General features: G+C 46.4%; 2 protein-coding genes across 11 annotated transcripts in view; one reads left to right on the top strand and one right to left on the bottom strand.

Annotated features, from left to right (window-relative positions):
- LOC142827259 (uncharacterized) overlaps positions 1-12,023 on the top strand; it is a 46,704-nt gene extending 34,681 nt beyond the window's left edge. For 2 of the 6 annotated variants that reach the window (XM_089776512.1, XM_089776511.1), the window contains exons 2-5: positions 6,515-6,613; positions 9,497-9,592; positions 10,020-10,151; positions 11,886-12,023. In XM_089776512.1, coding sequence (XP_089632638.1) covers positions 9,516-9,592; positions 10,020-10,151; positions 11,886-12,012 — 336 coding nt within the window. In that variant the 5' untranslated portion in view covers positions 6,515-6,613; positions 9,497-9,515 and the 3' untranslated portion in view covers positions 12,013-12,023. The remainder of the gene's footprint in view (positions 1-6,514; positions 6,614-9,496; positions 9,593-10,019; positions 10,152-11,885) is intronic. The other 4 variants (XM_089776515.1, XM_089776514.1, XR_016348925.1 and 1 more) reach the window with 3 other exon arrangements.
- TPK1 (thiamin pyrophosphokinase 1) overlaps positions 4,189-24,015 on the bottom strand; it is a 506,485-nt gene continuing 486,658 nt past the window's right edge. For 4 of the 5 annotated variants that reach the window (XR_016348922.1, XR_016348921.1, XR_016348920.1 and 1 more), the window contains 2 exons: positions 19,021-23,174; positions 4,189-18,064 (listed from right to left, as the gene is read on the bottom strand). Coding sequence is in view for 1 of the 5 variants with exons in the window: in XM_089776507.1 (XP_089632633.1) it covers positions 23,038-23,174 (137 nt within the window). In the remaining 4 variants the exon portion in view is untranslated. Of the gene's footprint in view, positions 23,175-24,015 lie in introns of all 5 variants that reach the window. The other variant, XM_089776507.1, reaches the window with a different exon arrangement.

Genomic DNA, 24,015 nt, shown 5'->3' with positions numbered 1-24,015 from the left:
GCAGGTACACAACAGAGTTCTTAGGGGAGGAGTTGGACTCGGTTTGTTGGCAAGCATGGTAAGGGACATGCCAGGGCATGTTCCTGCAGGTGGGAGGGGGGTCCGGTTCTGCTGGCTGGGCACAGTAGCGGCTCATGCAGCTGCCCTCTGTGTCTGGCACACACCATTTCCCGGGAGAGTGCTACTTTCCCATCCACAGGAGCCTGCAGGCAGGAGGGAGACAGGATCTGGTCACGCTGGCTGGGAAGGGCGGTGGCTCATGCAGCTGCCATCTGTGTCCAGCACACCCTGCTTTTCAAGAGAGTGGTACTGTGCCATCCTGCAGAAGGCGGCAGGTGGAAGAGCAGGAGGAAGGAAGGGGGTGCCAGAGGTTGAAGCCATGCTTCCCTGGGGTTGGGCAAATGGAGGTTAGCAGCAAAGGCAGCAGCTAATAGCTTCCCCTTTCATCTAGGCTGCCATGCAAGATAACAGTCTTTTTCGAATCACAGAGTGATAAGGAGCTGATGCTGACAATGTGGCCAGAAACCTGGGCCTTATGCTGCAATGCTTTGTGCTGCAGTGATGGTAGACCACTTACTGCTGGCTTGGCGTGGGAAGGGGTCTGACAGCGGAGGCCTCCCCAGAAACCTTGTGAGAAGGATTAAAGAGTTCCCCTATGACAGGTTCATGGAGATGTGCAGGGAGGATTCTGGCTCCATCTCCAGATACATAAACAAGCTGTTCCTGATCCCCTGCACTGAGTAGTTACAGAGAATGCCACAGATCACCACCTCACACTCATTTTCCTTAACCCACTTGTACCAAAAATATATATATATATATATATTAAACTCACCAGAAGTGCCTCCCCGAAATCAATGCCCAACTGAAATGTCCTGGGGGAAGGGAATTGTTTCTAAAGTAATGAAAAGTTCTTGGCTCTCGGCAAAACTGGTTGCCCCAGTTGCCTGCTGCGTATTCTCCCCCTCACCTTCCTCATCTACGCTGTCCTCCGTGCCACTGACCAAGACTGGCGGAGTGTCTTAGGAGGAATTCGCAGTCTGACTTGAGAGAGTGATTCTCCCTCTCCCTACCCCTCCCCGAGAATTGCATGCAGCTAGTCTTAAAGCAACATGTTTGTAGTGATGCTGCAGATCGTCCATTTGCCCTCTTTGCTTTTTGGGAGGACAATCTCAGCTCCTTTATTTTAATGAAGTGATCTTTTACACCCAAAATCACTTTTTAAATGTCTAGGCCACCCAAGGTCTACCCCCATCCCTTTCCTGAGACCCCATCCCTTCCTTGAGGCCCTGCCCTCTCCATTCTCCTCCTCTCCATCACTTGCTATTCCCAGCCCTTACTCACTGGGCTGAGACAGGAGGTGCGGGCTCTGGGGTGGGAATGAGGGATTTGGGTGTGGAAAGGGGTGAGAGGTGCAAGCTCTGGGAGGGAATTTGGATGCGTTTCATGAGGCATACCGGAGCGGTCGACAAAGGCTTCCCTTGTCGACCGCGCCATGTCTAGACTGCTGCGCTGTGCCGGATCAAGCTGATCGTCGGCACTGCGTGGCTGCCATTTTTATTTTAATGAAGCTGAGTAAACTACTTTACATGGCTCCGTTATGTAGTCTAGACATACCCCAGGAGTGCATTAGAGTTGCAAATCGTGGCCAAGGTGGTTTCTCCAGCACGTCCTTCTGTGTTTGGACACAATATTGTAGATGAGACCCTGCCTCAGTTTCCCCTCTCCCAGGGTATAAACAAGCCAAAGTAAGCTTCCTAGTATTATAGAGGACTCTCTTCAGAGAGTCTCATTTAATAGAAAAGGATAATGAGAAAATATAAATAAAAGTTTCAGTTACCTACTCCACCAGACACTGTTCACCCAAAGGTTAATCCATTTTATGTCTCACCCCTCTAGACCTAGTGCACTCTCAGGCTGGATTTCTTGCCTGAAGCTTGGGACTCCTCACTCCTGTTTCGGCTATTCATTGGTTGTCCCCTGAATTCATTTGGTTCCCAGAAGCAGGCAAGTGCACTTCCTGGATATTCCACTAAGCCCCCCTGACAGTCAAATACTACAGAGACAGTTCTTTAAGTTGTTAATATTCATACCAAGACCATAGGTTCACAACAACTGATTTAAGAGAAAAGATATGTTCTCTGAGAGATTTCACTCTTCTGAGTGCTACGTCTAGCTTTATTCAATCAGGTAGTTTTGCCACTTTGTTACTGTACATTAAATTACTTGACATTTTACACAGAATCATGAGATGATGTGTCATTCCATGACAGGATAACCATCACATTCTTGTTTTACTGCCATAAACAAACAATTGGGCCAGGGATTTAAATTCTTCTCAGGGTATCTTGGCAACTCTTCTGTCTGTGAGATCAGGTGTTAATAACTAAGACAATGCAAAACTCAGAGGCTTTGACTCATAGGGGTTTGTATGAACCTTTAGATAAATTCTAATTTCAGTTACAGTAATTTGCTAGTGATTCATGAGTCAGTCTTAGCACTAAGTCCACACACAAAAAATGAACATGTATGATACAGATCATATTAACTATAAAGGAGAAAGTTTAGTGAAGTGGACTGACTCGAGTCCATGAGGATGTCTGGCTCAGTCAGGTGTACAGTTTCAAACACCCTTGGAGCTGCGTTAGTTATGAATTTCCTTTTGAAATGACTGACTCATGAATCACTAGCAAATTACTGTCTGCCTATGAGTAGGCATCAAATGTGTGGGATGTGAAACTAGTAAAAAAGGAGCAGAGGGAATGAAGGAAATCACCTCGTAACTGAGCTCAAAGGACAGTTATGTGAGGAAACTTCATTTTCCCAAGTATATCCTTCCAGTGAATGAAAATGTAACTTCACTTGCATTTTTTTTCTGTAAACAAAATATAATCTCTTAGGGTATGTCTAAACTACATGGCTCTGTCGACGGAGCCATGTAGATTTGTTTGTTTGGCAAAGGGAAATGAAGCCGTGACTTAAATAATTGCGGCTTCATTTAAATTTAAATGGCTGTCGCGCTGAGCAGACAAACAGCTGATCAGCGTGCTAGTCTGGACGCTCCCGCGCCAACATGAAAGCCCTTTATCGACCACCCCGGTAAACCACATCCTACGAGGCATAATGGGGAGGTCTATAAAGGGCTTTCAGGTTGGCGCGGGAGCGTCCAGACTAGCGCAGTGAGCCGACAAACAGCTCATCAGCTGTTTGTTGGCTCAGCGTGGCAGCCATTTAAATTTTAATGAAGCCGTGATTATTTAAATTGCGGCTTCATTTCCCTTTGCCGATCAGCCTAATCTACATGGCTCCGTCGATGGAGCCATGTAGTTTAGACACATCCTTAGAGTAAATCATAGCAAGAACATAAGAACATGCTATACCACATTAGATCAATGAACACTCTAGTCTAGTATCATGACCCAGAAAGTGGCCAGTGCCACAAGAAAGCACAAGAAGTCCTGCACTGGACAGGTATGGAAGAAAATCTTTATAAAAAAGGTTCCTTCCTAATTCCCATCTATTAAAAGTTAATGCCCTGAAGCATGAGAGTTTACATCCCTTATAAACATTGTTTTGATCTTTCTAATCTAACTGCCAAGAATCACAATTTCCATCTAAATGACCAATATTTTTTTATAATTCTGTTAAACTCATGCTCTCAACTAAATCTTGTGCTACTGAGACCTGTAGCCTAATTGTGGACTGAGTCAAATAGTACTTCCTTTAGTCAGTTTTTAAATTGCTGCCTTTCCATTTCATTGATTGTTCCCTTCTTCTTGTATTATACGCAATGATAATTAGAAGCCACAATCTTCCTTCTCTGTATCACTCAGGGTACGTCTAGACTACATGCCTCTGGCGACAGAAGCATGTAGATTAGGCTACCTGGCATAGGAAAATGAAGCGTCAATTTAAATAATCGCTGCTTCATTTACATTTAAATGGCTGCCGCGCTGAGCCGATCAGCTGTTTGTCGGCTCAGTGCGGTAGTCTGGACGCTCTGCGGTCGACATCAAAGGCATTTGTCAACCTCCCAGGTAAACCTCATCTCAGGAGGCATATCTGGGAGGTTAACAAATGCCTTTGATGTCGACAGTGGAGCATCCAGACTACCGCGCTGAGCCGAGAAACAGCTGATCGGCTCAGCGCAGCAGCCATTTAAATTTAAATGAAGTGGTGATTATTTAAATTGACGCTTCATTTTCCTATGCCTACAACCCTAATCTACATGGCATTGTCACCCTCATTGTTTTATATACATTTATTATGCCTACTTTTATTCATCTTGAAAGCAATTGCCCCATAATTGTCACTCTCTCTTTATATGGGTGGTTTCCCCTGCCTCTGTTCTCATCAGTCTCTGCCCACCTTTCCATTTCTCCTATTGCATTCATTAACACATTAAAATCAACATTATATGCTGAGATTAAACTAATTTAAACATGTAACCAAATTTATATTCCTTTTGTGCAGCAATCAAAACATCTGTATTAAGATTATATTCAGTCACATCTTAGCTTTCTACATACAACGAATGATATTATCAGCATTAAGGTGGTAGTCTGTCTAAAATTGGTTGTGATAATTAGAAGTCTGATTCCATTGGGAAGAATATTCAGATTTCCAGGCGTGAAAGTAGATGCCGGAACTTACCAGTGCACTCTGCTCAAAGCCCAGCAGCTCTGGGCACCTGGAAGGGGCATGGCCTCAGGCAGAAAAGGTAGGGTTGGAGGCAACCCCCCCCCCACAGCCAAGGTTTTAGCTATGAGCTCCAGAGCTGCAGCAGTGGAAGCTGGGAGAGCTGGGGCTCCTGCAGCAATTTGAAGGACCCAGGCTCCATCTGCTGCGGCAGTAGCTGGGAGCCCCGGGGCCCTTTTAAATCACTGGGCACTAGGGCAGCTGCTCCTTTTCTTCCCCTCCTATTGCAGCCATGCTGGTAGGGTCCAATGTTGGGGGCAAAAGGGGCAACAAAGTGCTGACATAGCAGAGCTGCTGGACCCCACCTCACTGGCAGGGCTGCCGATAGGGAGGGGAGCAAAAAGTGGGCAGTGTGGGGCTGGTCTGATGGTTGGTTCTTACCCACACCAGCCCACTTTCATCGCTGTACATTTCTTTTTATTCTGTAGTTTTTATTTATTCTGAGTCTTGACCTTAAATAGTATTTAGCACAATGTCTTCCCTATAAAAATAAACGATAGTGTGTGCACTGTAGATCAAATACAGAATGTTATTAGAGAGATTACTGAGGAGAGTTCTTACAATAGTCACAAAGTAGTTCTCAAGTGTTCATTATTTACTCAGGGATCCTGACTATCTGGATCTAAATTTCCCTTATCCTGCCCTATCAATGGCATTATTGCTTTACTAAGGGCTCAACTGTTCTACATGAAAAACAAATACAACACTGTACTTATATATTCAAAACAATATTTCAGCAGAGACTTCCACGACCTTTTACTTTATATATTTACTATTATATCAACCATTTTATTTCATGCTGAATTTTATACATTGTAAAATACTTCCTAAAACTTCAGGCAGGGAGTATAGAAGAGATGAATTGTTCCAGTGTCATTATAGGCTAATTTAGGAAAAAATTAAGAGTCCATTGGATAGGGTGGTAGCCTAAAATGCAAATCTCATTTCAACTCTCTTCGCTGTAAGGCTACATCTTCCAAGTGTACCATAGTTCGAAATAAGATATGCCATTTGAGCTACGCAAATTGTGTATCTTATTTCAATCTTATTTCAAAATAGCTTATTTTGTAATTTGGTGCTGTCTACACAATGCCAAATTTCTAAATAACCTGCTATTCCGAAACATCCCTTACTCCCGTGGAATGAAGTTCACAGGGACATTGGAATAGCAAGCCCGTTATATTTCAAAATTAACAGGCTTGCTGTAAAGATACGGGAAAGCTATTTTGGAATACTCAGGTATCCTGAAATAGCGCTTCAGTGTAGACGTAGCCTAACAGACTTTCTGTGTTGCCTTGCGTGAGCCACTTAGTCACTCTGATTATGAACTGTAAAATGTTGATGTGACATACTCCTACCTCCCAGAGGTGCTGCATGGATGAGTACATTAAATCATGTAAGGTGCTAAGATACTATGGTATTAAGAAGCTATGTACATAGATAAGCTACATTTAGGGAAACAGAATTAATGAGAATGGGTAATTAATATCCCACAGAAACCATGTCTCCGCAATGTCACCGTGAGTTGCTTTACTTATTCATTATTTCTGTTGCCAGATGGAATTGGGAGACAAAGCCTGATTCCACTGAAATCTATGGCAAAACTCTGTATTGGAATTAGGATTTAGATTTCTGCTTTTAAGAGGATTTAAGTATGGTTTGTAGTAGATTATGAAATCTAGCCTGATGGCTATTAAGTAAGGTCACTGTCCTGTTACATGTCTGGGCTTTTCCTTTCTGGAGTAAATTGGGTAGATTGCCATTCCCAGCCTGCATGCAAAAGGTTAAAATGTTTGTTTTTAATATACATGCACAGAAACCATCCTACTTTGCCCAAGAAGCTGGATCATGTTTAAGAGGAAAGTGGGAACCTCAGAACGGAAATTCTTCTTGTCCTTGTCAAGTGCAGCATGAGGTATGATACTATATTCCTCAAGGAGGTGTGCCAGAGACCAGTGACAGGCCCAAACTTGATCAGCTTCTATGTTTTTAACATCTCAATAGTCTTATAAATCAAAAAGATTAAAAAAAAAACCCTGCAAAGAAATAAGCTTAACAGCTCATGAAAAACCCTGGAGCTCTGGTATGAGCACAGAAAATTAACTCTTTCTCCACTCTAAAGCATAAGACGCAACTCCACTTAAAGACGTTATCAGAACTATATTTAAGTATTTAAAAATTGTTTAGGGCTGGCTAGTGTCCAGGAAGTAAGCACCACTCCCCACAAGTTTCCAGTTTTACATCACTTTTTATGTAATTAAGGCACCTTCATCTTTTTGCTTCCTGTTTATTTGTGGATGCTTATTATCTTCGAGTTCCCCCTTTAAATTTAGCAGCTCCTTAGGAATTTGCCTCATCACCATCTTTTGCAACTATTTCATAGTCTCCAGGCTTTCCTCAGACTGGTGATCTATGCTATCATCAAACTTGGGAGCTGAGAAATCCTTTGCTACACATAGAAGCATTGGTCGCTCAAGCTCGGCAGTCACACTTCTCATTCCTTTAAGTAATTGGGAGGGGCAAACACGGAGTGGCAGATGAGGAGCAAGTGGAATAATTTCCTTCTGACAGAAAGGTCAAAGTCAGGAGGACAGGTTTAGTTGATTGGTAAAGTGACTGCTGCAAATACTCAGTATTAATTGAACATGTTGGGACTCTAATTGCTTACATCAGCATAGGCCCACCGACAAGGGAGGAAAAGTGGGCAACTGTCCTCGGGCTAGGCAATTCAAAGGACTGCAGGGCTCCCAGCTGCTGCTATTGTGGTAATGGAGATAAACAGAGTCTTGGACCCTTTAATTGCTGTTGGAACCCCAGGCAGCACAATCTGGACAGCACAGAAGGGCATGGTATGGTCCAGGCGGCACTGAAGGCCAGCTGCTCCAGCCATTCCCCTTCCACCCAAGGCTCCGTCCCTTGCAGGAACACATTGTTGCCCCTGCTCTACCTTGCCGAGGGATCCGGTGAATCTGTTGGCTTGCCTGCATTGGCGTAACTCCACTGATTTCAAGAGGGGATGGGACCTGAGAAAGTTTCACTATTAAGATGTGGCATGCCTTAGCAAAAAAGTTTGAGAAGCCCTGCTCTGTGGAAGACAAAGGGCAAGTCTACACAATGGGGCAGTGTTGATTAATTTACACAACTTTAGCTACATGAATACTATAGCTGTAGTTAACATACCTTAAGCTGAGTTGCAGCAGGCTCTCTACTGTGGGGGGTCGATAGGAGAAACTCACCTGTCGACTTCCATTACACTTTTTATTCTGGTGGAGTACCGGAGTTGACAAAAGAGTGACCTACAGTTGATTTGGCAGCTCTTCTCTAGACCTTTAAATCGATCCCCCAGTAAGTGTAGAAATACCCTAAGTTGTTGAAGAAAATATTTGTAATTCCTCCCCCTGAAGACGAAATGGTAGCGCTCTTCCCTCTGAGGCAGCACTGAACCAAGGAAGCTTTGTTACAGGCACTCAGGGTCCTGAAAGTTAAATCTACGTTGCCAACCCTTGCTATTTTATGTGGGATGTAGTGATAAAGCAAAGTTACTCATGTTGGTGCAGTAACTGTTGTTCTTTGAGATATGTGTTCCCGTGGGTGCTCCACTGTAGGTGCTGGGCTTGCCCCGGCATCACAGGACAGAGATTTTTCACAGCAGTAGTCTGGCCGGACCGCGCATGCGCGGGGAGCGTCTCGCAGCATTCGTGCCCTTTTGCGCTGCCCGGTCTAGTTTGAACCAGTTTCTCATGCCCGCCTCAGTATCTGGAAAATAAAACGGACACAGACTCCAAAGCAGGGAGGTGGGCAGGTAGTGAAGCACCCACGGGGAAACACATCTCGAAGAACGACAGTTACTGCACCAAGCTGAGTAACTTCGCTTTCTTCTTCGAGTGATATTCCTGTGGGTGCTCTACTGTAGGTGTCTGCACAGCAGTATCCCCCCATCCCGTAGCATGGAAGTAGGTTGGATTCGGAGCCTCTATCGATTGGCAGATGAAAGAACTGCCGCTGTTACGGATTTATCCGGCAGCCATCTATGCTGTACAGCGTGATAGGATGCCCACGTGGCTGCCCTACAGACGTCTGCAAGGGGAACACCTCTCAGGAAGGCAGTGGAAGCTGAAATGACTCTAGTGGAGTGCGCTTTAGGGCTCTCGGGAAGCAGTATTCCCCGAATAGAGTAGTAATGGGTTATGCATGACACAATTAAGTTAGCCACTCTTTGAGCAGAAATGGGTTCGTCCTTGGAACGTTTTGTTAGGGACAGGAGAAGCCTGTCTGTCTTTCTAAAGGGCTTGGTACAGTCAATATAAAAGGCTAGAGCTCTACGCACATCTAGGGTATGGAGAGCCACCTCTTTAGCAGAAGCATGTGGCTTAGGGCAGTATGAAGGCAATATGATGGGCTCGTTAATATGGAAATCGGAACAGACCTTAGGTATAAAGGCTGGGTGATGCCTGAGGACAACACAGTCCCGCTGGAAGCTGGTATATGGGGGTACCGTCATCAACGCTGATAACTCACTGACTCTGCGGGCAGAGGTGATCACAAGCAGAAAAAACAGCTTCTGGGTCAGGAGCTGAAGAGGTATTGTAGCCAACAGTTTGAATGGTGGGGCCGTAAAGGTCCGTAGTACCAAGTCCAGGTCCTAGAGCAAAGGGGGTGTGTACAAAGGCGGGTTCAGATTTGTTAGGCCCTTGATGAACCTCTTTGTGAGGAGATGCGCAAATATTGACAACCTCTCTATAGGTTGTTGGAAAGCCGCTATTGCCGTGAGATGTACTTTCAGGGATGTTTGTTGTAGGTCTATCATATAGTTGAGAATGGTATGGATAGGAGTAACTAGTGGGTTCATAAGACGGTCTGAGCACCAGGCGGTAAACCTCGTCCATTTCGCCAGGTATGTATTTTTTGTATTACATCGCCTACTATGTATGAGAATGTTTTTGACACTCTCAGAGCTTAAGGCTTCAGAAGTGCTCAGCCAGCTAGGTACCACGTTGTGAGGTACATTGTGTGAAGCTGTGGGTGGAGAAAGCAGCCATGGTTCTGGGTGAGGAGTGTCAGAAACAGTGGTAGCTGGTCAGATGGGTAGTGGGACAGTTGCAATAGTAGAGGGAACTAGTGCTGCTTTGCCCATGCTGGAGCTATCAATATCACTGTGGCCCGGTCTATCTTGATTTTCTGCAGCACTCTTGGAATGAGTGGTATAGGGGGAAAGGCATATATCAAGGGGCCGCTCCAGCTGATGAGGAATGTGTCCCCCAAAGAGTGGCGTCCGAGACCTGCCCTGGAACAGTAGCGGTGACATTTCTTGTTGTTTTAAGTCGCAAACAGGTCGATGAGCAGCGTGCCCCATCGGTAAAAGAGGGAGTGGAGGACTCCTTGGTGAAGCTCCCATTCGTGATCTGGTGCGAAGTTCCTGCTGAGGGAATCTGCTGCAACGTTGTTGATGCCAGGTAAGTATGATGCAACAAGAGTGATGCCGTTGGTGATGCACCAATTCCAGAGTCAGACCTCCTCTACATATAGGGATCGTGAGCATGCTCCGCCCTGTCGACTGATGTAGTACATTGTGGCTATATTGTCTGTTAGGATCTTTACTGTGGAGTTGCATATGTGGTCAGGAAAATGCTTGCAAACATTGGCGACGGCTCTGAGCTCCAGAAGATTTATATGGAGTAATGTTTCTTGGGGTGTCCAGCAGCCCTATATTGAGGCTTCTCTCATATGTGCGCCCCAGCCCAGCAGGGAGGTATCTGTCATAACCTGGAATCATGGAAGCTGCTGGCGGAAGGGTACTCCTGACAGCAAATTCTTTTGTTTAGTCCACCAGGGAGGTAATGACATTGGGAGGTATCGCCACAATCCTGTGTACGTCAGGGATGGTATGATTGTGCACGGTGGCTAGCCAATGTTGGAGGGTGTGAAAGTATAGTCTAGCTTGCGCGACCATGAAAGTAGTTGTGGCCATATGGCCCATTAGCTTGAGGGATAAGAGTACTAGAATCCTGTGATTCAAGTATCTATTAGCAGTTGTATTGAATGAAACCTGGCCACAGGTAGGAATGCTCTTGCCGCCTTGGGAGTCCAGCCTCGCCCCAATGAACTCTAGGTCTTGGGTGGGAAACAATGCTGATTTATCCTCATTCATTAGTAGGCCGAGAGATTGGAAAGTCTGTCTGATGATGGATAGCATCCTGCCTACCTGCAAAGACGATCGGCCCTTTGAGACAGTTGTCTAGGTAGGGGAATATGATAACCCCGCTGAGATGGAGATGAGCGGCGATGACTGAGAGCACTTTTGTGAACACTCAGGGAGCAGCTGAAAGTCCAAATAGAAGGACTTTGTATTGATAGCGATTTTCGTCAACAACAAATCTGAGAAACCGCCTGTGAGAGGGGTGGATTGTACCATGGAAATATGCATCTTGGAGGTCGAGAGCAACAAACCAGTCGTTCTGATCTAAGGCTGGGATAATTGATGCCAGGGTTACCATTTTGAAACGCTGTTTTCGAAGATATTTGTTTAGTTGCCTGAGATCCAAAATAGGTCTCCAACCCCCTGTTTTCTTCTGAATCAGGAAATAGTGGGAATAGAACCTTTTCCCTCTGAATTCGTGTGGCACTCTTGCTACCGCGCCAATCTGCAGCAGATGATTTATTTCGGCCATGAGCAGATCTTTGTGAGAGGGGTCCCTGAAAAAGGTTTTGGGGAGGTTGTAGGTGGGATACACAGGAAGGGTATGGCATAACTGCTTCTGATTATCTCTAGCACCCATCTGTCACTGGTGATATTTGTCCAGTGCTCGTAAAATGAGCATAGACGATGGTGAAACAGCGGGATGGTAACCAGTAAGACTGGTTGAGTGCTCTCGACCAAGCAGTCAAACCTGCTGCCTGGTACTGGGTTGGTTTTGTGGATGGTTATTCTGATTCCAACGTCTCAGAGGCCTCTGCCATTGATGGGAGTTATCTAAGGGCTGGTGCTGTTGTTGCCATAGCTGCCTTGGATGGTAGTAATCATAGCATCTCTGGAATGGCATGAATTGTCGTTTCCTATATGGCGGAGTGTACATACCAAGTGTTCTCAGTGTGGACCTGGTATCTTTGCTGGAGTGTAGTAGTGAATCCATCTTCTCTGCAAAAAGGTTATCTTTCTCGAAGGGTAAATCTTCTACCTTTGATTGCAGGTCCCTAAGAACTGCTGCTGCCTGCAGGAATGAGGCCCTTCACATGACAACTGCAGTGGCAGTGGCCCTGGCTGCAGTATCTGCTACATCAGCTGCTATCTGCAAGCTGGCCCTGGTGGCAGCGTAAACCCTCCTGAACAACAGCCTTCAGAATGGGTCTCTTAGATTCAGGTAGAGACTCCATGAGGGTAGTCAGTTTTGAGTAGTTGTCAAAATTGTGGTTGGATAAATGTACCAAGTAGTTGGCTATTTGGAGAAGAAGTGTACACCTTCCTTCCAAATAAATCCAGCCTCTTTGAATCTTTGTCTGATGTTTGGCTTCTATACTGTGGTGCCCTTGCTCTTTGTTGCGCTGCGTCAACCACTAAGGAGTTGGGGAGCGGGTGGGCGAATAAGAATTCTGACCCCTGGTGGGGGGAGGGGACGACAAAATATTTCTTGTCCGCCAATATTGCCTCATCCAAGGGGATAGCCAGTTTGGAGTATGAAATGGCTCAAGATTCTTGAAGAGATGGTGGTGTTTCCCCTTGATTTCAGTGAGCTGAATCTCCTGAGAGAAAGATTGTCAGGGGGAGAGGAGTCACCTGGTATAACTAACTCATACGGTGAGGATGACGTTGGACTGGTACGTTGTCTCAGGCTGTTGCATTTCCTCTAGTAAGGGCTGTTCTTCCTCGATGTGAGGATGGGGAGGGAGTGGGGACCTTGAGCCATGACCCTAACTGGATGGGTCGGTCGCTGGTGAATATCTCAGGGTATGTCTACACTACAGCACTAATTCGAACTAACTTAATTCGAATTAGTTAATTTGAACTAAGATAATTCGAACTAGTGCATCTAGACCTAAAACTAGTTCTTCTTCACAAAGCAAATAGTCAACCCGTGGAACTCCTTGCTGCAGGAGGCTGTGAAGGCTAGAACTAGAACAGAGTTTAAAGAGAAGTTAGATAAATTCATGGAGGTTGGGTCCATGGAGTGGTATTTTCCAGGGGGTAGAAATGGTGTCCCTGGCCTATGTTTGTGGAAGGCTGGAGATGGATGGCATGAGACAAATGGCTTGGTCACTGTCTTCGGTCCATCCCCTCCAGGGTCCCTAGGGTTGGCCGCTGTCGGCAGACAGGCTACAGGGTTAGATGGACCTTTGGTCTGACCCAGTACGGCCATTCTAAGCTCAGGGCTCAGGGTCGGGGGTCTCACTGGACCACCCTGATTTTCATGCAAACCTGCTCCTGGGTGGCCAGGCTGGCAGCTATCCTGCCCTAGACGGCCTCTTTCCTGTGCCTAGTGCGGAGGTCGTGGATGAGGTCCACGATCTCCGCACTAGACCAGGTGGGCGCCCACCTCTTGCGGACCTGGGCAGGCTCCCGGGAGCCGCCAGCCTGGTCCAGGGAAGAGGCAGAGGGCTGGGTGGCAGCGGGTGGCTGGTTCGTGCCGTGCCAGGTGCAGGGTCTGCTGGCTGGGTGCTGGCAGGCTTGTATCTGGCACTGGCACTGTAGCCAGACCGTTCCCCTTTAAGGGCTCCGGGGCCGGGAGGGGGGCAGACGAGTTTCCCTGGTGGTGCCCAGAGTGGTCACCAGGGAAAGCTGGGGAGGGCTAGCCTCCCACTAGTTTGAATTAAGTGGCTACACAGCCCTTAATTCGAACTACTTAATTCAAACTAGGCATTAGTCCTCGTAGAATGAGGTTTACCTAGTTCGAATTAAGCGCTCCGCTAGTTCAAATTAAGTTCAAACTAGCGGTTTGCCTGTGCAGCGCCTATCAAAGTTAATGCGAACTAACGTCTGTTAGATCGAATTAACTTTGTCGTGTAGACATACCCTCAGAGAGGAGTCGTGAGTCCTAGATCTAGGATGTGATCTGGATGAGCAGTGATAGGAGTGGTAGTATGGCGAATGGGTTCTGTAGTACATGCGGCTATCATACGGGTCCCAATAATAATAGAAGGAATGAGATGGCAAGCGCTCGTAGCGATGAGACCTGCTATAAGACCGCCTGTAGGAGTGGTTCAGTGAATGTGGTGACAATGAGGGAGAGTAGGACCTCTGTGGTAATGGAGAAGAGGAGGTGGAAAATTGGTTATGATAATACCGTTCCCTTTGATAATGATGCTCCCTTGGTGGTGTTAGGAATGGAGATGGTAGGCGTTTGCAGGAGGAGAATCTCCTAGGTGGTGACCATCTAGGTGACTAAGGTGGCGAGGAGGGTTCTGGAGAAAACATTGGAGAAGGGGAGCATGGAGATGGGCTCCACTCTTGTGGTGTCTTGGTTGTAGCCTACCTAGGTTGCGTGCATCTCGGTGTCGATGTCGGTGCTGGATCATCAGACCTAGTAGGTGGGGTTGCAGTCACCGGTGCCGCTTGCGGTGCTGGCAAACTCGGTACTCACAGGCAGTCTGGTCTTCCGGGCGACTCGGCATCACAGTCGGTGCCACGTGAGGTTCTGGGGAGGGGGGGTCGGTGCCGCCATTAAGAGTCGGTGCTGGCGGTGCGGCCATGGCTCGAGCAGAGCTTGTTGGTGCCGATGTGCCGCAAGCAGAGCTTGACTATTCCTTAGACGTCAGTGCCGATAGATGGCGTGTGGTCGGCACCGAAGAGCCAGATTTTGACAGTGCTGTGGGCATCGTAGACATGCCTCAAGTGCCCGGTTTACTGCCAACGCTCAATCTGCCGTGCGAAGTAGCTGGCAGAGAGTGGGTCGGAGATGGCTTACTCTTTCTTGGCGGGGCAGCAGTTGGAGAGGAAGCCCTTCATTTTTGTGGCTCTCTTGATGGCCGTGGGTGGAGGCAGGTCCTTGAGGCTGAAGAGCCTGATCGAACAGGATCATCCTGAGCCTCATCTCCCTGTCGCGTCTTGCTCTAGCTGTAAGCTTAGAGCAGTGAGAGCATTTTTGTGGCACATGGCCCTCCCCTAAACAATGAATACAAGAGGAGTGGCCCATCTGAGGTGGGCATGGCCTCACGGCAGGCCCCACATTTTTTGAATCCTGGTGAACTAGGCATTGTTCTAATCTAACTTCAAGTGTACTTAACTAACTTTAAACTTTTTTTTTTTTTAACAGAGAGAAGGTAGAGAGTAAACAGGGAAGATAACTGAAACTTAGCAAGTAAGGGCAGCTAAAACTTATGCTAACTACTTTAAACTGTAACTCTTAACTTTATTTTTTTTTAACAAGCAGGAACGGAAAGGAGAAGGGTAAGTATAAACTGGGTTTGAACAAGAAACAAGCTTGAATTCCTCACAAACAGAAGAGATCCAAGGAGAGAAGCTTCCTGGCTGTGTCTACACTGGCATGAATTTCCGGAAATGCTTAAAACAGAATACTATTCCATTTTCAGTTTTTCCGGAAAAGGAGCGTCTACATTGGCAGGCTGCTTTTCCGGAAAAGCCCTTTTTCCGGAAAAGCGTCTGTGGCCAATGTAGACGCGCTTTTCCGGAAAAGAGTCCCGATCGCCATTTTCGCGATCGGGGCTTTTTTTCCGGAAAAGACTACTGGGCTGTCTACACTGGCCCTTTTCCGGAACAGTGTTCCGGAATAAGGACTTATGCCCAAGCGGGAGCAGAATAATTTTTCTGGAATAGCGGCTGATTTTGTACAGTAGAGCATCGTTGCTTTTCTGGAAATTCAAGGGCCAGTGTAGACAGCTCGAAGCTTATTCTGGAAAAGCGGCTGATTTTCCGGAATAAGTGGCCCAGTGTAGACACAGGCCCCTGTGTCTGCAGCCTGAGGCAGTTCAGAAGAACTGGTTCAGACCGGACCGGGCAGCACGAAAGGGCACAAATGCCGTGAGAAGCTCCTCGCGCATGAGCGGACCAGCCGGATTATTGCTGCAAAAAATCTCTGTCCTGCGGCGCCGGGGCAAGCCGAGCACCTACAGTGGAGCACCCACAGGGACATCACTCAAAGAAGAACTGTTGTTTTTGTAAAAGTCCCAGCTCCTGTATCAAGTAATTCTGTGACAATCTCGGCTTATATTAAAAGTACATTTCTAACTCCTTTGATTACAATAAAAAGATGGGAAAATGTGGCTCCTAAAAAAAGGCTGAAAACTGTAAAGGAAAAACCCCCTCAAAAATTCGTTTTTTAAAATCTCATGGGTTTTGGAAGGGAACCTGACACGATTTTTGAATATTTGTGATCGGCACTGCTCAAAATATAAAACCAAACTAGCAAACATGTGGGCAGAGATCACACGCCACTTTTTGCTGGGCTAGAGGTATACATCTTGGTATCCTGGAATAATTATTTTCTGCTCCATTTAATTTCCTTCACTTTGAAATGAGTTTTATTCTATATACTCCTATCTACAAAAATTGTTATTTAGAGTTCCTGGTGCAGAGTGTCTGCTACCTTTTCTCTTCAGAGGTAAAGAGATCTTTATACGTATCAGGCAAAATGGTTCTCTTGAAACTACACTGCTGAAAAAGTAGAATTTGGCAGAGAGTCCATAAAATACTTTGCGATACTTCAAGATGAAAGGTCCTATTAAATGGAAGGAATTATTATTAAGTTGTGAGCTACAGCAGAAAATCTATGAGAACTTGGAAGGAACCCTGAGAGAAAAGTTTTATTAAACAAGATCAAACTAGCCAATTGAGAGAAGTTGTGTGTGTGTGGAGGTGGGGGGATGGACAACAGAAATGTAATTCCTGTGGCACGATGCCAATGCCAGTCTTGTTGGTGCATGTAAAAATAAATCCCTGTTTTCTTCACCTTCCAGCTAAAAAATTAAGTTTTTATAAGACACACATTTCTTCCATTATGACTAATCAGTTGTTCTGGAGACTGATTCTATAGAATTGGCTCCTACAAATTATGCTCAGCATCTCACAAGATTGGACAACTTTTAAAATGGTTCCTAGCCTATCGCTTTGCATTTATTGTGGTATGTACATATTGTTTACACTTATCTGATTAAGTGAATTAATTTAAAAAAAAGTCAATGGGTTAGACACTTGAGATTTATTTTATCTTGGGCTGTAAGAGTGGGTGGAGACAACATGCTAATATCAGAGAGGCTTATCTCATACTATACCCCTGCTGGATTTCACACCTTCCTGCCCACAGCTTGGAAACAGTGGATACATGTCCACTGTATTGGCCCCTCTCTGAATCTACAATCTTGTTTTCCAGAATCTCAGTCACTGTTTTAATTAACAGCATTAGCAGTAGAATATTCGACCAAGATTGGGGGAGCCCCACTGTGCTAGGTCCTTGTACATACAGGGTACATCTAAACTACACCTCTCTGTTGGCAGAGAGATGTAGGTTAGGCACGTTAAAATTGCTAATGAAGCAGGGATTTAAATATCCCGCACTTCATTAGCATAAACATGGCCACCGCTTTTTTTCGAAATGGAGCTTTTTTCAAAAAAACAAAAACCCGGCAGTCTAAACGTGGATCTGTCGAAAAATAAACCCTTTTATAGGCCTGTCTGTCTTTCAGCATCAGAGGGCAGAAATGCCTCCTGTAGTTATGCTAGCACTGGACACTTTAAATAGCAGCCCGTGCTGTGCTGCAGAGTTAATGTTTTCCCTCTCGCTGCTTTTGTCTCCTTCAGTAATATAAATGCCAAATGCAGTGAGCTGTCCTTTTAGCTGGAGTTTCTCTTTTTAGTCGTATCTTCAGCATATGAAACCTTTTGTTTGTTCAATGAAACATCCAGCCAAACTCTCTTCACCCTTCTTCTCTTGAAAAGTGTAAACAACCACCAGTCACTTAACAGCAAGGGGATAATCCTCGGTACATGCATCTCAAATAATAGTACAGAAATTCTGGAATAATTTATTTTACTCATATCATTGGACTCACATAATATTTAGAATAAGGTTCCCGTAAAGGAACTTAGACTCTCACCATGGAGGGAGGTCTCTGGCAACTGCTGGCCAGAAGGAACTACAAAATTATAAAGGGGGGGAGAGGGGGAGAAAATGCTCAGCCTTACCAGGAAGCTTCTTACTGCAGAATTTTTTACTTCAAACTTAGTAGGAATGTTTTATAATTCCTATCAGAGTTATAAAGTTGAATAAAAAACCAAACTATTCCCCTGAATAAAATCATCACAGAAGTCTCTTTGTCCACCTGACTGATGCCTCTCCACAACACAGGGGCATTTGTTCTTCATAGAGAAGAAAATTTCCAAAGCTGGAAGTTTTGCTCTGACTTCTTCTGGACAAAAATCCTAGAATGGTAGAGTAAGCAAAAGAGAAGTAGGAAAAGAAACCATTACTGTGAAGAGGGGAAATTGGTTCTGAAACAATGAGAAGTCCCATTTAATTATTCGTTATAGTCAGTTGTTATCCTTCAGCTATAAAAAAAGAGGTGTAGGCCTGTTGCTTAAGAGAACTCACACTTATTGGCAGCTTTAGGGTGACAATATAGGAGGCAATGGTCAACCAAAAGAAATTATGATGTTAATGTGACTTTTAAGACCATCTACATTTACATGTGAACAGTGTCTGAAAACTGCATTATGCATTCTGACTATGATAAAGTTACATTCACTGTGTGGTGAACAGAGAAGCCAACCATGGGATATGGTAATGAAAGGGTTACACTTCTGGGGATTAAACAGGTGGCTGTGTATGCACCATTGGATTTCTAGGTTTACATGTGGGCGTAAGACTGCATCCAGTTATTAAATTATTTCAGCTGCAAAGAAGAGAACCTGGAAGTGGCAATGGTTGTGAATGGTTCTAGTTACGAAAGGCCCAAAGTTGCTGGAGAGTAAATGAGAAGAGGATGCATGTGCTGTGACATGGACAAGGATACACTTTGTGGGAAACAAACAACAAGGAGGCAGAGACAGAACAAAAATTCAGACTGAATTCTCCCTCATAGACCATAGCTGACTGAAAAAAGTCTCATCTCCAAACTCTGGCCTTTCAGTTTCCCTTTCCTCCTCCCTACAAGTTCTAGAATTCCCCGTCTCTATTCTCTGCCTTTCTCTCTATGCGCCCATTAAAGCTAATTACCAAGAGCTCTTGTGCTCAGGGACTCTTCCTTAAATAGAACTGAAGCCCAGGTGTCTGCAGTGAGCTCCAGTGAACACATTGCTGAAGGGGACTGGTGTTTTATTTTTCTGCTTTTCTTGTCAGCTAATTAAGATTGTGGAACATATTAAAAATATTTACTTACATCTTTCAAGAAAAACTCTTAGAAAAGGATAATTTTCTAAGTTCTCTTCAGAATGAATCTGGTTAGATGCAGGTCTGGTGAGTTTCTCTCTGAGGACTGGTAGACCTGAGTATGAGAAAGGAAATGAATGATTCCGAACAGTTACTGTTCGTAAAAATGAGTTCTAGTTTTCATGAAATGTAATAAAAAAGACATCCTTGGAAACTGAAATCTGCTCTCCAAAGAATAGGCTTAAAGCATCAATGTAAATTTTACCATGTATGCCTCAACTGGATTCTGAAGAGACTAACTCTAAGGTGATTGGATTGTCTCTACTACCTGCCCAATCAGTAGTTTTTCCATATAGTCAGTCAAGATTACAAACAGCAGTGATGGTTTTTCTGATGTAGACACCTTTCCATTAGGAACTTTGTGTTTGAACTGCCAAACTCATTTCACACAAGCCACTGCAGCTATTATGAAAGGGTAACAAGTTTTGGACACTATTAAGGTGAAATTCGGACTTTGGGCCAGAAGTTGAAAGGTGCCATATCTCATTATAAATTCTCTGACTAGACTAGTCATAAGAAAATTAATATTTAAGACTTTAAAAAATACAAGATGGTTAGGAAAAAGTTGGATCAAGGTCTTCTTTCCCCCATAAGACTTCGCTAGACACCTAGGGCTTTGTTATAAATATCTGTAGACTAAGCATCCCAGATCCCCTTCAGTCTTTTGTGTTCTCTGTTATCAGCATCAAAGGACATTCTTATATGAGTCATATCCCATAACACACTTAATTAAAGAGTAAAATCCCCTTGGTCCAGCTAATTGACAACATTTGTATCAGTATTTATTTACATAATTTTGGCAAGATTGAAGGAAATCTTTCATCATTTTGAATTAGTAGGAAAAAACATAATTGGAATTTCCTTTAAGGTTCACAGCTTAATCCTATTGCACTCTACTTAATGCTGATATACAATGAATGTATAACATAACATAATTTAGTGGAAGGGTCCTGACCTATAGAGTTTGGTCAGTAAGGGCACATCTACACTGCAACGTTATACTGAAATAACAAGGTGAGCATCTACACAGCAAGGGTGTAAAATAAAAGGCTTCTTATTCCAGAATAATAAACCCTTGTTTCACAAGGCATAATGCCTCTTTTGAAATAATTATTTTGAAATTGGGTGTGTGTAGACAGTACAGTTGTGGTTATTTTGAAATAATTGGCCTCCAGGGCTTCTCACAGCTGCCCTGGTGGCCACTTTGTCCATACCTATCAGCAGGGCTTGACAAATAGTGTAGTCTACTCGCCCGTGGAGAGTAGATTACACCCTGGAAGAGCTGGCGTGGAGCAATCTGCGCATGCGCAGAGCGCAGAACCGCACGGCTGGCGAGCGGGGCTCACCGCCGCTCAGCAAGCCCTGCCCATCAGAATTCTATAGTTCCCCTTTTGCCTTTAAAGGCACAGCCTCAGGGAAAAGGGTTTGTAGCATCAAGCAGACCCTGTTAGCCCTGTGCCACACAGCAGCAGCCTTCACTAACTTCTTTGCTGCCATGACAGAACCCCATGTTCCCACTGTGCCCCCACAGCTGCAAGTGAGCCAGCAGCCAACTCCCAAACCCCTGTCCAGAGGTGGAAGAGGAGGGCACCATCCTGGTCTGGTGCGGAAATCCCCATTGAGGTCTGGGGAGAGGAGGCTAACCTCCACGATCTCTGCACCAGATGTAGAAATGCTGATGTTTACGGCTGGATGGAAGGGACACATGCGCACCCACAAGCAGGTGTGCTTGAAAGTCAAAGAACTGTGTTAGGCCTACACAAAGGCCAGGGAGCAAAGCTTCCAATCTGGCACAGCTCCCCAGTTGTGCCAGTATTACAAGCAACTCCACTGTATCTTGGGAGGGAGAGGGGCTCAGTCCTTTCCCCACCTTGTTGTTGACTCCGGCCTGGAGATGCCCTTTGTTAGCCTCCAACAGGCAGGCCTGTGGATGAGGAGGTGGCCAGCACCGATACCATGCCTGCCAGCTAGGAGTTCATCCTGTCCCTGGGTGCACACAGAGCACCAGTCCAGAGCATACAGCTGCATGAGGCTGCCACAAACAAACCTTTCACTCCTGCTCACAGGGTTTCTGGAGAGGCCTGCCTTCTACCACAGAATTGGGAGTGACACCTTTCCACCATAAGCCACCACTAAGGAGGCTGGGATCACGGGCACACACAGCAGTGCCACACATGGCACAGGCTCATGCCCGCACTCCCAGGGCAGCATCTGCTCCTGGGCAAACACAGCAAGGTGGAAGATACCGAGCCCATGCATGGGAGCCTGCCAGGGAAGAGGCAGAAGAGGAGACCCCCGTAGCACTGTCTCCGACAAGTGGCATCTGCTGCTCATACATACCTTTCCTAATGCGCCTCCCCCAGTAGGCAGGGAAAGAAGTCCTGTCACTGTGGGAGGTCGCCACTGCACAGCCCAGAGGGAAGACAAGATGCTCTGTCCCTCCCTCCTGCAGGCTCCTGGCCTGGCTGGTACCTTCCCATGCCTGCTCATTCCTGGGATGTGGGGGTAGCGAGTCTCCCCTGAGACATCTGTGCCCCTGCAGGAAAGTGCCCACTGTCTAGGACACAGATGGCCTTTCTTGAAGCACATCATCATCGTCTGAACCAAGACTTTTCGCTGTCACCTCACACATTAGGGCTAGATTTCATGAACGGTATCTCTGGGGATGACTGTCATTCTCCGTACTTCACAGCTGGACCAGCTGCAAGTGGTGTGAAAGCCACACCTCCCATGCTAGCCTCCAGACCCCTTGAGACTCACAGGTCTTGGCAACTCCAGGAAGACCTCAAGCAGTAACATCTTATCTGCCTGCATGCCCTGCAGTAGTCTCTGGAGTGGCAGGACTGGAGGTTGGATGCTGACGTAGAGCTGCACCATACAACCTGGCAGGAGCTGTCCATACAAAACTGCAGAATGTGCATAGCACACACTGCCACCATTGACCGCCTTGTCACTGCCTTTGAGCAGTCCAGCAGCTGTCCCCTTCCCCCGCTCCTCTGGCTTACCCCTAGTCCCAGTGGGTACTTCTACTCCTAGTTTCCCCCTGTAGCTGTCGAAAGTCCTGCACATGAGGTGGTGGGACCACCCAAAGCTGGCGCCAATCTCAGCCCCATCCCTCATCCCAGGTCCTTTCCACAGTCCTTCCCCAGTTACATTTACCCCAAATAAAAATAACAGTTTCTTGTTCCAAATAAAAAAGTCTGGTTTCTTTGGTCTGCAGGGGAGGGGCTGGGGGGAGGAAAGTGGGAAGGGAGGGCAGGGTAAGGGAGGTGTGGGGGAGGAAAGACACACAGGGGCTATGCAGAAGCCCCTTGTGGGGAGACCCAGGAGACAGTGTCTCAGGAGTCCTTGGCTGAAACGCTCCCTTCAGGGCCTCCCGGATATGCATAGCCCCCGATGGGCCTGCTGGATGGCAGGGTGCATGGCTGCTCAAAGATCCTTGCGAGCTGCTCAGCCTCTGCCTCTCACTCTGGCAAGAATGTCTCCCCCTTGTTCTCGCACAGATTGCGCAGGACAGCAGGCTGCCACCAATTGGGGGACGTTTTATTCACCAAAGCAGGTGAGGAGACCCTGGAACCTCCCTCTGAGGTGGCTGAAGGCACCCTCCACCATGATGTGGACCCTGCTCAACCTGGCATTGAAGCGTTCCTTGGTGGGGTCCAGGTGTCCCATGTAAGGGTTCATTAGCCGAGCAGCAAGGGGTAGGCTGTGTCACCCACAATGCACATGGGCATGTCCATGTCCCTAATCCTGATAGTGCAGTCGGGGAAAAATGTGGTGGCATGCTTCTTCTGGTAGAGGCTGCAGTTCCTAAATATGCGGATGTCGTGTACCTTCCCTGACCACCCATCGTTAATGTCAGTGAAGCGACCTGGTTGGGCCATGAGGGCCTGCAGCACCATTGTAAAGTACACCATTGTACACCTCCTATCCTGTTTGATACAATTGGAGGCCCAGTGGTCGGGGGTCAGGATGGGGAGGTGGGTGCTATCAATGGCCCCCACAGTTGAGGAAGCCCATGGTGGCAAAGTCGGCGATGATGGGGTCGATGTCGCCCAGGATGATGACCTTGCACAGCAGGATGGTGTTGATAGTCCTTACCACCTGTAAGGATACAAACAGAGAATTACAGGGTTGCCAGAGCCCCAAGGAGGTCCCCGAGCTCAAGCCCCTTCTCACACAGCAGGAGCAACCCCCAAGTAACCCATTCCTGACAGGGCTTTCCCTAGGGAATCCCATTCCAGTAGTAGAAACAAAATACAGGACTATGTAACACTTTAAAGACTAAAGTGCTACATAGTCCTGTATTTTGTTTCAGCTACACCAGACTAACACGGCTACATTTCTATCACTATTCCAGTAGTACACCACCATTCTAGAACAAGAGCAAGAGAGCCAAACCTGCATGAGCAAAGCCCTGACGGTTGATATCCCCACACCGAACTGGTTCCTGATGGAGCGATAGCTGTCTGGAATGGCTTTCCAAACAACAAAGCCGACCTACTTCTGGAGGGGGATGGCGGGTCTCATGTGGGTGTCCTATCACCAGAGGGCAGAGGCGAGCCGCTCACAGAGCTCCATGAAGGTGTCCTTCTGCATGTGGAAGTTCTGGAGCCACTGCTGGTTGTCCCACTGCTCTATGTTGATCCGGTCCCACCAGTTAGAACTGGTTTTCTGGGGCATCAGAAGCGGCAGTGCATGGTGTGCAGGGGAGGTTGGGAGGATTTGTACTGCATAAGCAGCTTGTGGAGAGGGGTGATGAGGAGCTCCAGAGTGAACTGCGGGTCCTGGTCCTGCAGGGCCATGTGGGCAGCCTGCAGTAACTACACTAGGAGGTGCAGCAAGAGGTCTAAGAGCCGGTGGGTACTTTGCAGCAGGTCTGGCTCCATGGCAGAAGTGCTGTGGTGTTCACAAGGGCAACCAGATCAGGCAGTGAGAAAAGTTT

The sequence above is a fragment of the Pelodiscus sinensis genome, chromosome 2, assembly GCF_052426305.1.
Source record: "Pelodiscus sinensis isolate ZL-2025 chromosome 2, ASM5242630v1, whole genome shotgun sequence".
NCBI lineage: Eukaryota > Metazoa > Chordata > Testudines > Trionychidae > Pelodiscus > Pelodiscus sinensis.
This window is presented reverse-complemented; position numbering and strand designations above follow the sequence as displayed.